The 12,909-nt window shown below is 47.7% G+C and overlaps 1 protein-coding gene across 1 annotated transcript in view; it reads right to left on the reverse strand.

Annotated features, from left to right (window-relative positions):
* The window catches only part of USP11 (ubiquitin specific peptidase 11), a 34,819-nt gene that overhangs the window by 20,928 nt on the left and 982 nt on the right, over nucleotides 1-12,909 (reverse strand). Inside the window, exons 2-8 of the mRNA XM_035097512.3 lie at nucleotides 7,333-7,442; nucleotides 6,791-6,921; nucleotides 4,846-4,963; nucleotides 4,124-4,269; nucleotides 3,083-3,144; nucleotides 1,836-1,935; nucleotides 519-692 (exon numbers count right to left, since the gene is read on the reverse strand). Of these exons, the coding sequence (XP_034953403.3) occupies nucleotides 519-692; nucleotides 1,836-1,935; nucleotides 3,083-3,144; nucleotides 4,124-4,269; nucleotides 4,846-4,963; nucleotides 6,791-6,921; nucleotides 7,333-7,442 (841 nt within the window). The remainder of the gene's footprint in view (nucleotides 1-518; nucleotides 693-1,835; nucleotides 1,936-3,082; nucleotides 3,145-4,123; nucleotides 4,270-4,845; nucleotides 4,964-6,790; nucleotides 6,922-7,332; nucleotides 7,443-12,909) is intronic.

Genomic DNA, 12,909 nt, shown 5'->3' on the forward strand with positions numbered 1-12,909 from the left:
CAAAGCATTCTTGACATATGCCTGTCAAGCCTCTGCTTAAAGACATCCAAAGAAGGAGACTTCACCACACTCCTTGGCAGCAAATTCCACTGCCAAACAGCTCTTACTGTCAGGAAGTTCTTCCTAATGTTTAGGTGGAATCTTCTTTCTTGTAGCTTAAATCCATTGCTCCGTGTCCGCTTCTCTGGAGCAGCAGAAAACAACCTTTCACCCTCTTCTATATGACATCCTTTTATATATTTGAACATGGCTATCATATCACCCCTTAACCTTCTCTTCTCCAGGCTAAACATACCCAGCTCCCTAAGCCGTTCCTCATAAGGCATTGTTTCCAAGCCTTTGACCATTTTGGTTCCCCTCCTCTGGACACGTTCCAGCTTGTCAGTATCCTTCTTGAACTGTGGTGCCCAGAACTGGACACAGTACTCCAGGTGAGGTCTGACCAGAGCAGAATACAGTGGCACTATTACTTCCCTTGATCTAGATGCTATACTTTTGGGAACCTCAAGGAAGCTCACCTTGAACATGCGAGGCACGATAGAGCGGTGGTGGCCGGACCACTGCTGCTTGATGAGGTCAGCGTAGGCCTCTGCAATCTCACCCTTCATGCCCAGGGGGTTGCTGAAGTTCAACTCGTCCAGGTAGCGGTTGTTGAGGAAATACTCAGTAAGAGGGGGCACATTGCTGAGACACTGAGAGAGAGAAAGAGGACCATAATCCATAGCAGGAGCTCAGCAATTCCAGAACACAACAGGTCTTGCATATCCTGAGAACCTGAGCTGCTTGTGTATTCCAAGCAAGTCTTTAGGTACAGGAGAGTGAAAATAAACTTCCAAGTATGCACTGAGACCTGCACAGAAGACTCATTCCCCAAGCCATGATATTTATCTTGGCATTTCTTTGCCCCTTTGCTTTCTGGCAGCTCCTCAAGCAGCTCAGAGAGCACGCGGTAAGGACACAATATTAAGCGGTTCACCAGCCGGGGTGGGGGACGTGCAGAAAGAAGATGACCACTTGGCTTCTCTGCCTTAGGAGGATCCATGTGTGCCCCCCTCCCTCATGGAAAAAGCATCAGGCCTGGAAGTTTACTTTAAATCGACCTTTCCTCACTTTCTGTAGCTGGTGGTAAAACAACAAAAACAAAGCAACTGCAAATATTGGGCAGTGGCATACTAGATTTGGTGGTGATGATGATGATGATGATGACGACAACAACAACAGGAAAAGACAGCATTCCCCAGTTCAGCATTCCCCTCAACCCAGAATGCAACTACCCTCCCACAGCCAAGGATCTAGTTCCCACCTAGTAACCCACCAACACCGAACCCCTGAGATCTACAGGTGTAGGGCGGTAGACAAATTTAATAAATGGTAATAAGAATAAGAGCAACAACAACAACAATTGGAGAACTGCTTCAAGTCTTTCCACCAGACAGCAGCAAGTTCTGCTATTTTACTCCCCACTAGTGGGCAGACAGAGAACTGCAACAACAGTGCACCCTGCTCACGAGCTCAAGCAAAACCCTCCTTTTGGCCAAAGGGCTCAGCCTCCAAGCAACAAACCCCCCCACACCACCAAGCCTCCATTATGATTTACTGTGATCATGTCCTACAAGGAGCTCAGGGCAGAGTCTGCTGCTCTTTTCCCCACCAGCCTCAATTTTTATTCCCATGGCAACCAGAGTGAGGTGGGACAGCGGTCCTAGACCACCTGGAGAGCGCCATGGTCAAGCGGGGAATTTGAACTCTGGTTTCCCTGGCCGTAGTCCAGCCACTTAACCGGCTACGCCATCCTGGCTCTCAGCTCTGCGCCTGCCACAGCCTGCACCTCATACCTGCAAAGCAGAATTCATGAAGCAGGTGTTGCCTAAGTTGGTGAGACCGCAAACGCCAGGCTGGCCCTGATAGAGTTCCTCCTCCTCGAGGGAGTTCTTCCTGAGAGGGGCGGGGGAAAGAGGGAGACTGTGAAGAATGGCTGCAGTTAACTCTTTAATTGCAAAAACACGGTCGGCACAGGAGTGTCAGGCCTAATGAGCACAGCAGCGCATCTCCAGTAGGTCTTGCCTGCATGAAGCCAATACTGAGACAGAAGGTCCCCACCTCTCACAGCTGCCTAAGTCCCCTCCTCCCCAGGGTTTTCCCCAAGCAGCTGGAAACTGTGCCGGCATGAAGCCAACCTCTCCTCCACCCTCTTCATGCCTCCTCAGGTTCTGGGACACCAGGGGGAGGAGCTGCACCAGGAGGAGGAGACCCCCCCCCCAGGTTGCTTTTTATTACTTTATCATTTTCATTTTTTACGACTTTAAACAGATAACATTAAGTCCAAATACAAAACATACATTTATCGTTGATTTCCCTCCCCCGCGATCTGTGGTTAATTTTATTAACTTTTTTCTATTACATATTCTATTCCGCTGTCGCCCCAATTCTCATTTTTCCAATTTTGTATCAATATATTTCTTACTGCTGAATTTATTCTAATGCTGTTAACATTTTAATATGTTTTTTTTCAAATATCTTTTCCAATCTTCCTTAAAAATTCTTTCATCCTGATCTCTTAAGTCTACTCGTCAGATCAGCCATTTCTAGATATTCTGCCAATTTCATCTGCCATTCTTCCTTTGTTGGTGTCATGCCCTCCTTCCATTTCTGCGCAGACACCACACATGCTGCTGTAGTTGTGTACATATAGAAATTTTGAGAACCCCTGGATTCTTCACCAGCCGGACTCTGCTCTGCCTCCGAGTCTGGACTGCTCTCTGCCACAGACTCTTTACTAAGTCCTGTTACCCCTCAGCTTCCACCACCTCCTCTTCCCAGTCTTCTTCCTCTGACCACACATTGTCGTCCCACCACAAATCTCTGGGCTATGAGCCTTCTTCCTTGACACCCATGACACCCAACTATCTGCTGGGACAAGCAACAGCCAGAGAACAGCAGCACCTGCAGCCTCCCACGGTTCAGGCTCAAGGTGCTCCTGAAACACAGCAGCCTCTCAGGCAGGGAGGCAGAGTCTGAAAGCGTTGAAGAAAGCCAGGTGCCCCGCTTTGGAGCTGTGCAAACACCACGTGCAGGTACTCACATGATATGTGGTCTAGAGCTGGGCCAAGTGCCGTCCTTACTCCTGGTCTCCATTACCACCACCTGGCAGGAGTGCAGGTGCCAGCAGGGGGAGGGGACAAAGGAAGGAAGGAAGGAAGGAAGGAAGGAAGGAAGGAAGGAAGGAAGGAAGGAAGGAAGGAAGGAAGGAAGGGCTTGATTAACTGCCATGTATCTGGACAAGGGTCTCTAAAGGGCTCATAATAGAAGCTGCCATTCCTTCAGTCAAAAACAGCTGGGGGCCAGAAAAGGCCAACTGGTGGCAAAGCATCTCAACACACTCATATACACTTTGAAACTGTTTAACTAACTCCAGCACACTTTGCTTTAAAAAAGGAAAATGGGGCAGTGAGGGAGAGGTGCTAACGCAAGGCAACTGATTCTTCTTTTTTTGCCCCCTCAGCCTCATCTCCCTCCATCACTCCTCCAAGTTTTGTGTAGTTGGTTTTTAACGGCAGGAACAGCAAGAGGGTATGGGCTGGTTTTAAATCAAGCTTATGTGACAGACTCTTCTCTGTTCTTTATTAGCATTCAGTGTAGGAGAGGGGAAGACAACCCAGGGATCCAAGTCCAGGTTGGGGTTGGGGGTGATCTGGTCCCCTTCAAGGCTAGCCTGTGGCTTGTGCAGGAGGGGAGCTGGCTAGAGATTCCAGAAGGATGAGCTTCAACACAAATGCTCCTCATTATTGTCTCCAAGCCACACACAGAGGACATGAACCCATCCTTCCTACCCTCTAGCCCAGGTTGACCAGTGAGCTCAGAGCAAACTAGGCCAACTGGCCGTAGCTCTCCAAGGCCAACTCAAACCCTTGGACTCAGGTGTGGAAAACCGTTGGCCCTCCAGATCTTGCTGAACTGAAATGCCCCTCCCTCTTGGCCCTCCTGGCAGTGGCTGGTGGCAGTTCTGGTTCAGCAACATCTGGGCAGAGGTTCCTCACACCTGCTTTGAATGGACATGCCAGGGATGGATCCTGAGATCTTCTGCCCGCAAAGCAGCCCCAGACCCTGGCGATAGGAGCGTTACCTGCCCTGAACTGAGGCAGGCATCCAACACCGTCATCTGCAAGTTCCGTAGCCGCTCACATGAGCCGTCTGAGTTCTTCACCCACAGCCTTGTTTCGGCCTCTACTGGAACAGAAAACTGCCGTCGTGCTTCCTTCAGCACCGTTTCTAGGTGAGGGAAAGAGGTTGTTTTATTTATTTTTGTTTAAAATAGATATGTGACCAGTGCTTTTTTCTGGAGGTACGCAGGGGTACGCATACCCTAAACATTTTGTGAATCTAACGGGAGAAGAAACTAAAAATTAATTTTTTTAGTTTTTTCTCTAGTACGGTGAATCGTCAGTTCCGTTGCTACCCCCGATGGCGGCCTCATTTCCTGGCACGGTGTTTCCTGAGTCTCAGAGGGAAGCGAGCATTTAATGTGTGAAGTAGGAGTTGGAATCTAGCACCTCATGCCAATGTGGAAGTTACTGTGAGCTGTCAGCTGTGTAATATAAGGTAATGCATGTTCTTTGTACGTTTGTCCAATTTAATGTATTAATTTCCCCCAATGTGAACTACAAAATGGATTTTCTTGAGTGAAAATGAGTGTACCCCAAACATTTTTTTAGGGAAGAAAGCACTGTACGTGACCAAAGGAGAAACGGTAACTATGTGAGACTGTCTAATGCTCCAAGAATCCTGGGCCTTATTCCTTCTCCTCACAGCCAGTCTTCAACTTGTCTCCCCCATCTGGATCCTTACCGATAATATCCATTCGGCTAAACTGGGCAGTGACAGGGTTGTCCATGTCACTGTGCTGGCAAAGGTAAAGTTCCACCAGGTAAACCTCCACTTTCTGCATGCTGGAAAGATCCACCACCTGAGAAGGAAGAATCAGAACTGCATCCGTCAGTAAGAGACAGTGGACCATGAAAGGGGATGGGGGGAACCTGAAGCAATGCGTTTCTTCTCTGCCGACACCAAGGGATCCTTGAGGAACCTGAGTATTTCTGAGCAATGTGGACATTAAAAGAAAAGAAAACAGGAAAAGCACAGTTCTTCACAAAGAGTGAGTTTCTAGTTCTCATGGCTGTTGGGCAAAAGACTGAAACTGTGCAGGGAGTTTCTGCTAAAAGCTCAATAAAACTTCACAGCCCAACTCCATGTGCCTTTTTGCTCAGAGGTGATGCTGCCCTGCAATCCAAGCTGAGGTTAAGCACAGGACTGCAGAGAGAGAGAGAGAGAGAGAGAGAGAGAACCAAAAGGGAACAAGCAGAGCACTAGCTGGGATGCTGGGCTCCAGAGGGGGATATGTCCAGTTAAGTCTCTCTCCAGCCATGACCTCAACAGGCCCGCCAATGTATTCAGCGCCCCCTGCAAAACAGTGCAGCTGGCCTAGATTGCAGGGATGTGGTAAAGATTTCTAAGAGAACGTTTATGAAGGACGTTGAAGGAACTGATGCTGCCCAGGGGTTGCCAACCTTTTGGGGCCCATTGGGGAACCTGCAAAGCACCGGAAGGGACTTGAGCACCGCGTGCGGGAAACACCCTTGCCCCTGTGCCAGAATTAGGCTTGCAAAAGCCACCAGCTGGCCAATGGCTCCCACTGGGTCCAGTTCCAGCAAGGGAAGGGCACGGGACCTTCCGGGTGCCATGGCAAGCCTCTGCAGGCACATGTTCAACTGCAGGCACTGCACTGGTGATCAATGATAAAGCACCCTTCCAGTTAAGATTCTTCTTCTTCCACACAAGACAGCTGCCGTCACTGACATGAGAGGAGTTTCACACAGAAAGCCCTGCAGCCTCTCCTCACATTCCTGTCTTGGTACTCTATAACCAGTGCTTTTTTTTCTAAATAAATGTTTAGGGGTTTTCTCATTTTCCTACTCATATTGAAATACTGCGCCTCAATGAGGCCAAACTTAAGGTTCACAAAATGTTTAGGGGTATGCGTCCCCCCAGAAAAAAGCACTATCTATAACCTAAGCTAAATGGCCCTCTAGCAGGCATCCTGGCAAGTGCTGGCCATTACAATGGCTGGAAAGCGGGCAAAGAATGAGAGCTTCAGTGTTGGGAGTAACCTGAGCTAAGGGTGGAGACGCCATCCATTGCCGGACACCTGCTAGAGGGGGCCAGACATCGGTTTCCAAGGGCTGAGGGTCCATTAACCTCAAAGAGGGTCTCCAGGGACTTTTCTGCATAAGAGTGAACGGAAAGCGCTTGGGTGCACAGGTGAAAATGAAGACTGACCTCAGGGATACCTTTGGTGTGGGGACTCTGCCAGTTGCCTAACCACCATGACTCTTGGGTAACCCTCTCTCCACTGAGAACCAAGGGAAGTCCCAGCCAGGGTGCCACCTATTGATCTTCCTAGAGTGTGACTGAATGGAGGAAACTGGCTTCTAGATAGATAATCTCTCACACACACAATATGCACATCAGGTTTAAATGGGGGGGGGGAGCCTCTCTTCCTCCCCTCCTTCCAATTCTCTACCTCATTCTCAAAAGCTCCATCTCTCCTCCTCTCCCTTTGTCACAGCAGAATATGCCAGTGATGAAACTCTGGGGCATGACCTGTGGCCGCCCAGACCTTGTAGGAATCCAACACACAACCAATTGCTCAGGGATGTGATGGCAGCTGGGAATCCCAATATCAGGAGCACAGATTCCTCATCAGTCCATGCTCTCTAAACTACAAACTTCTCACCTTGCGTTCAATGGCTGGCTGGTCATGCTCAAGGCCATACCAGCTCACCAGCTTGTTCCAGACCTCCTCTGGCACCAGAATGTATTCCTCATGCTCCACCAGTCTATCCTTCAACCGGTAAGACTCTGTATCTGGGAGGAAGGAAGGAAAGAAGGAAAAGGGCTTGAAATCCAATAGGGCCGTCTGTCTGTGGAGAAGTAGAAAGGTTGGCACAGGACCTTCATCAGCAGAACTCCCTGCTGGAAGACGGGAAAGCTCTTTCTCAACTTCCAACACATTTCGCCTTCCATGATACAGCAACTGCATCCAGGAACCAGACAAACAGCTGACTGGGCATCTTTGGATCTGTTGCTACATCTTGGCCCACTCTACCCAACAGGGTTGTTGTCTGGATAAAATGAATGACACCCTGAGCTCCTTGGAGGATGGGGATAAAAATGGCATAGTGCTGGTTTTCCTCTAGCCATGCTGCCCTGGGAATGTATGTCAAGGGAAGAAGGAAAGAATCTCAAAATAAAATAATAGGACAGAGGAAGCTGTACCTTCAAAGAGCTCAGCATTGTTGATCCGTCCAGGGAAAGAGATGGAGTTCTGATCTCCAGATTCCACGTATGCTCTCCACTGTTTGTACCAATGATTCTCCAGCAAATACCTGTGGGCAAAGAAACAGCAAGTTCAAATCCAGAACACCAGTGTGCGTAAACATAAGCAGGCAAGTCTCCCTCCATCCTCCACCCCAAACAGGGTCAGGAACGATGCCTTCTCCACAAGGAAAGCTAAGGTCTCGATCCAAGGCCTTGCAACTGTGCCAAATACTGCATACATCTGCTTGCAGCTTATCAATCCAGACAACTGAGAATTCCCAATATTTTTATTGAAATAGCAAATTTCTAGTCCTCTTGACCACAAAGCTTTAAAAAGGTAACGATCACACCAGCCAAAGGCTCAGATAAGGAGGAGGCGGGTCATGGCTCCCTTCAGCTGGCAACCACTCTTTGCAGCTTCCTCTCACAGACCCAGTTCCAGCTCGCCCTGGTCTGCTAATATCCAAAGTCCTCCTCTCCTCCACTTCCCTGGGACTATGACAGTAAAGATGGGCAACACGGTCACAGCTTCGACTGAAAGCAAACAGGGTGTGCCTAAGAAATTGTAAGTTATTTCTAGGCCCATCATCTAAAAATATTTAGTTAAGGAAACACCTTGAACCAGTCTTTAAGCGGAGGCTTTACGGCCATATGTCAGGAATGCTTTGATGGTGTTTCCTGCTTGGCAGGGGGTTGGACTGGATGGCCCTTGTGGTCTCTTCCAACTCTATGATTCTAACCAAACTATGGCTTAACTTTAAAATATATATCACACTTCAATCTATGTGCTTTGTCACAATGCGAAAGGATGCACAAGGTAACGTTTGCTTCTTAAATTGTGAATTGCCACTCATCATTAGAAGGAAAGGCCCTCACTTGCAGTCCCACAGAATAAAATAACCCCTTCCAGTTGCTCCTGGTTCAAATAGCAACTTACCGTAGCTATGGATTTACTAGGCAAGCCCCTGCCATTCAGTCTCAACCCCAACCCTACAATTTGCAACTGCTGGATAGAAATGCCCTTTCCTCACACCAGGGGCAGGGCAACAGAGGTCCCTCCAGACATCAGCTGCCATCACCCGGACCCCCTGACCTCTTCAAAAATTTTAGCCCAGCCAAGACCCGGAGGGCACACATTTCCTCACCCCATTTTGCAGGGTCACTGTGTAAGAATTAGACTGCAATCCAACACTCACCTACCTGGGAATAAGCCCCACTCAGCTCAGCAGGACTTCCTCCTTAGATATGCAGAGTATTGTGCAATGTATATGAAACACTTGGGACGCTAGAAGTAAGAGTCTTTCAATTAAATGGATTAAATCTTGTAGCCTCAATTATTTGCATAATTTATTCTTGCATTCAACTTGCAGATGTGGATTGTCTACAAAAGTCAGTTTTAATTTTCTGCTTGGCAGTAAACCAAAATCCCTGCCCATAATCTCCTTCCTTCTTAGCCAACAGCCTGGATTCCCATGGGCAGAAAAACCTGCATTCCACCCCCAAGGTGGTTGATTTTATATTACCCCATAGGGTCAGCTCAGACCATGAAATATGGGTCCCATCCTGAAAAACAGTTCCCTCTCTATTGCCCTGGGGCACTACATTAAGAAGCTGTCGCCTTAACCCCAGCCGCACGAGAGGGCAAGAAGCAACCTGACGGCAGGAGAACCTCCACCTGATCTTCCAGTCACATCTCTGGCAGCTCGACACAAACCACAGGGGCCATAAAAGGGGTCGGCACAATATTAAATACATATTTGGTCCGTTGCAAGCAGACCACCTCGAAGTTTCCACCTTTTCACGGAGGAAACTTTGTTCTAGCAGCAGCATCAAGGTTTGAACCCCTTCCTCATAATACTGCCTTGGACATTAACATTCATGTGCAGAACGCTCGGCTTCCGTCCTTTTGTGACTGTGCAGAGGTCTCTGCACATTAAGGAAAGCAGGTGGGGTAAGGGGAAGACTCCCTTCTCCTCTTCCCTACATCCAATGGCACACTCCCATTGACTGAGCTCAGCCCTGGGTGCTTCCTCCATCCAGGCAAGCTCTATAGGGCCAGGAGGAATGGAAAGGGCTGAGGAGGGGGGACCAAAAGGCAAGGTCACAGGCTGCAGGTGTTATGCTGGCTCAGCATCCAATGGCACAGTCCCACTGAGAACCTGGGAGCTACACCATCTGATAAAGCCAGCATCCTTGAAATTCCTCAAGGCTTTGACCCACAAGGAAAAGCGACACATGAAATGAAAGCATGCCTTTTAGTTAGACAGACTTCAAGACTTCAGCCCAGCAAAGAGTTCTGTGTAGCTAAAAAGCATGCCAAGTCTAATATATAGTCTCTCTTTCCTGTGCTCACGATTTCAGGCCCAGACTAGTTCTTTTTTAAAAAAATCATTTTGCAATAAAACAGTTAATCAACATATAATCATAATCCAATTAAAAACAACAAACTAAAACAAAAAAGACCAAATTGAAATCCCAATTATTAATTTTTTTCGGACTTCCCATAGTCTGGACCTCTTGAAGAATCTTCCGTATCTTGTTCCTGCCTCCTTGTTGTTGTTCTCCTATTTTCCACATTCCGATTTTAACACTCAAAGTTCTCCATCCCTGGCTGTGTGATTCTCAATCCTGTCAAAAGTCATATATCCTTGCATCCATCGAGTACAGCTTTATTTTTAAATATGTATTTTTCCAACTGTCTATTTACCAGCGCAGCTTTTCCTGACTTCATTCCAACCTTCCGATCCAGGCTATTGTCCAAGTCCTCATTTAAAATTTAATGACGCAGCAACTCCCATGTTGTAAATTACTCCCATCCAGGCTGCTGTCCAAATCCATCGCTTGATGTAAGGCATGCTGTTGCATCTTGCAATGTAAATAAACTGTATTCCACAAATATAAATCATTTGACAATCGATCGGGTTTCGGAGACCACACATTCCCCCACTCCTGGGCCCTAGGAGGGGGGCTGCTAGACATCCATTTAGCCTTCTCTCTCTCCCTGCAAACAGCTGCACTACATGTTATCCCAAGTTATTAACTCAATTCACTGCAAAGTCAGCCAGCAAACATCTCCACTTCCTTTGAGACACAGAGAAACTCGCATTTTTCTGTGCTGCATCATTAACCAGTGCTATCTTGTTTCTTCTTTTCTATAGCAAGTCTCTCAAGCCAAATAAAACTGTGCAGTTGAATATATAGTTATAAATAAAAGTTCATTTGTACTCCTCAAAATAAATTAGATTTCTTAATGAGACTTGGCATAGAAAAGGCAATTGTAAGTATCGTGAAGAAAAGAGAACGTAACAAATAATCAAACATCATGACAAGAATCTCTTTGAAATCAAAGTTTTGAAGTCCGAGCCAGGGGCTGTACAGATCTGCAGGTTTTTTCTTAGTCTTCTTAAGTCCAGACTATACCTGTTTATTGTCCAAATCTAATTATTTTATCATACAGATATTCCCGGCTATGAGAGTGAGTTCGGAGAGTCCCGGCCGTATCGTGCTCTGACCCAGTGTCCTGCTGCCTGCACCTTGATGAAAGCTGGCAATCTTAGACAATCTGCGGGTCTTCGAGACAGTCCTCCCCCATTCTGGGGAGTCTGCCAGGGCTAGTTACCCCCATATCAGCCCTGAATTACTGGCACGGCTGGGGTCTGGTTGTATGGGAGTCAGCCATTTCCCACCGTCGGAAACAGGACTAGTCTAGACTAGTTCTAACGCAGGGTTGATGAAGACCATTAATTGTCCGGGAAACATATTTAATGCTAGGAAAAAGTTCTAAGTTCTTCTCAGGTTGGGGAAACCAGTGGCTGGGAAATCCCTCAGGACTACCATAGTGGGACAAATCTTAGGAAGGAAAGGGCAGAACAGCTTGTTGAAAGCAGTTCAACCCCCTCTCCTGGGTGAGAGTCTGCACCAGCTTCCCAGGGAGCTACATATTGATCATGACACTCATTCACTGCCATGCAAGGCTGGCTCCTCCCACTAGTGAGTCATGGGGAGGAAATTAAATGGGGGACCAAACGGGAACTGTGCAAGCAGTAACTGCAGCAGCGTTCTTGTCTCAGCCCATTGTGTGAGCAGGAGCAGAGGGGAGAAACAGGGGAGCCTGTGCAGAATGAAGGGCACAGGAGAGGTGTAGAGAGCTTTAAAAAACAAGGACTAGAACAGTGGTTTTCACCCTTGTGGGGTCCATAGCTCCCTCAACCAACCACATTCTTTCTGCAGCTCCCCTGTGGAAGCCCCTTACCCTGGGGTTCCATTACAGGACGGGCATTAAGTGGGGACTTCCCCGTTCTGCCCTGCCCCTTTTTGGAGCCCCTTTTGGACACGTGTCAGTGGGAATACAAGTGTCAATGGGAACCCAAGCAAACATGTGTAAAACTAAGGAACTGTTATCATTACTGAAGTTGGGGAGGATTCTTGTTTGTGTGTAGGGAGGAGGAGATTTTAAGAAGATAAACAGTGAGGCAAAATGTTTCCCCAGGAAGATAATGGGCTGCAAGTTAAAGGTGTCGACTCCCCCCCCCCCAATGTTCCTCAGAGAGAAAAATGAAGCAGGAAGATATGGGCTGCAAGTTAATGAAAGGATGCCCCCCCCCCCGGGGCTCCCCTGAATGTTCCTCATGTCACCCCAGGGTGCCACAGCACACTGGTCAAAAACCAATGGACAGAAGCTTGAAGCTGGTATGCAATGTGAACCGACTTACTTGTCACAAACTTATTACCAAACATACCTCATTTAGGCTGCAATCCTAAGCACACATTTACTAGGAAACAAGCTCTTTGGAACTCAGTGGGATTACTGGCTTCCAAGTAATCGCAGAACTGTAGAGTTGGAAGGGACACAAAGATCCTAGTACAAGCCCATGCAATGAGGAAGCTCTGCTTTTCTGCTCTGTGACAACAGAGGTGGTTTGTTTCGCTACCAGGGCTGTGGTTCCCCAACTGTCTTCCCCCAGACACAACTGCATGTTAGATGGCACAAAACAGGTTGGAGAGATAAGATTTCTCTAAACCCTATCTAGGAGAAGAGTAGATATAGCTGACACAGGGAGTCTAGGTTGTCTTGACAAAAACAGGAAGTTTGCCAGGTTATCGAGAGTGAAACTAAAACTCATTCCACAGAAGATAAAGCCACACAAGGATACAGAAGATCACCAAGTGCTCATGCAAAAGAGACAGGGACTGCTACCAAATGAGGCTGGCCTTGTAGGTGGGGCACCTGAGAATCCAAAACTTCACTGCACTTGGATGAAGCCAGGGGGGGGGGGGAGAGATGGCTTTGGAACCAAGCCCACAGCATGTCTCACCCACCTCCAAAACTAAGGTAGCCCTTAAAAAAACACCTCAGTGCTGGGGGGGAGGGGGAGCAATAACTCTATGCTAATGCTAAGTACCTATTGAAATCCTTCCTGTTACAGACACAGAAGTCTTTTCTTGGGGATAACCAAAGTCACCTCAATAATCCTGCTACACAAGAAAAAACAAAGGGGGGAAGGGAGGTGACTGGTTTTCAATCACATAGTTGTT

The sequence above is a fragment of the Zootoca vivipara genome, chromosome 15 (genome assembly GCF_965207765.1).
Source record: "Zootoca vivipara chromosome 15, rZooViv2.hap1.1, whole genome shotgun sequence".
NCBI classification, from domain to species: Eukaryota; Metazoa; Chordata; class Lepidosauria; order Squamata; family Lacertidae; genus Zootoca; species Zootoca vivipara.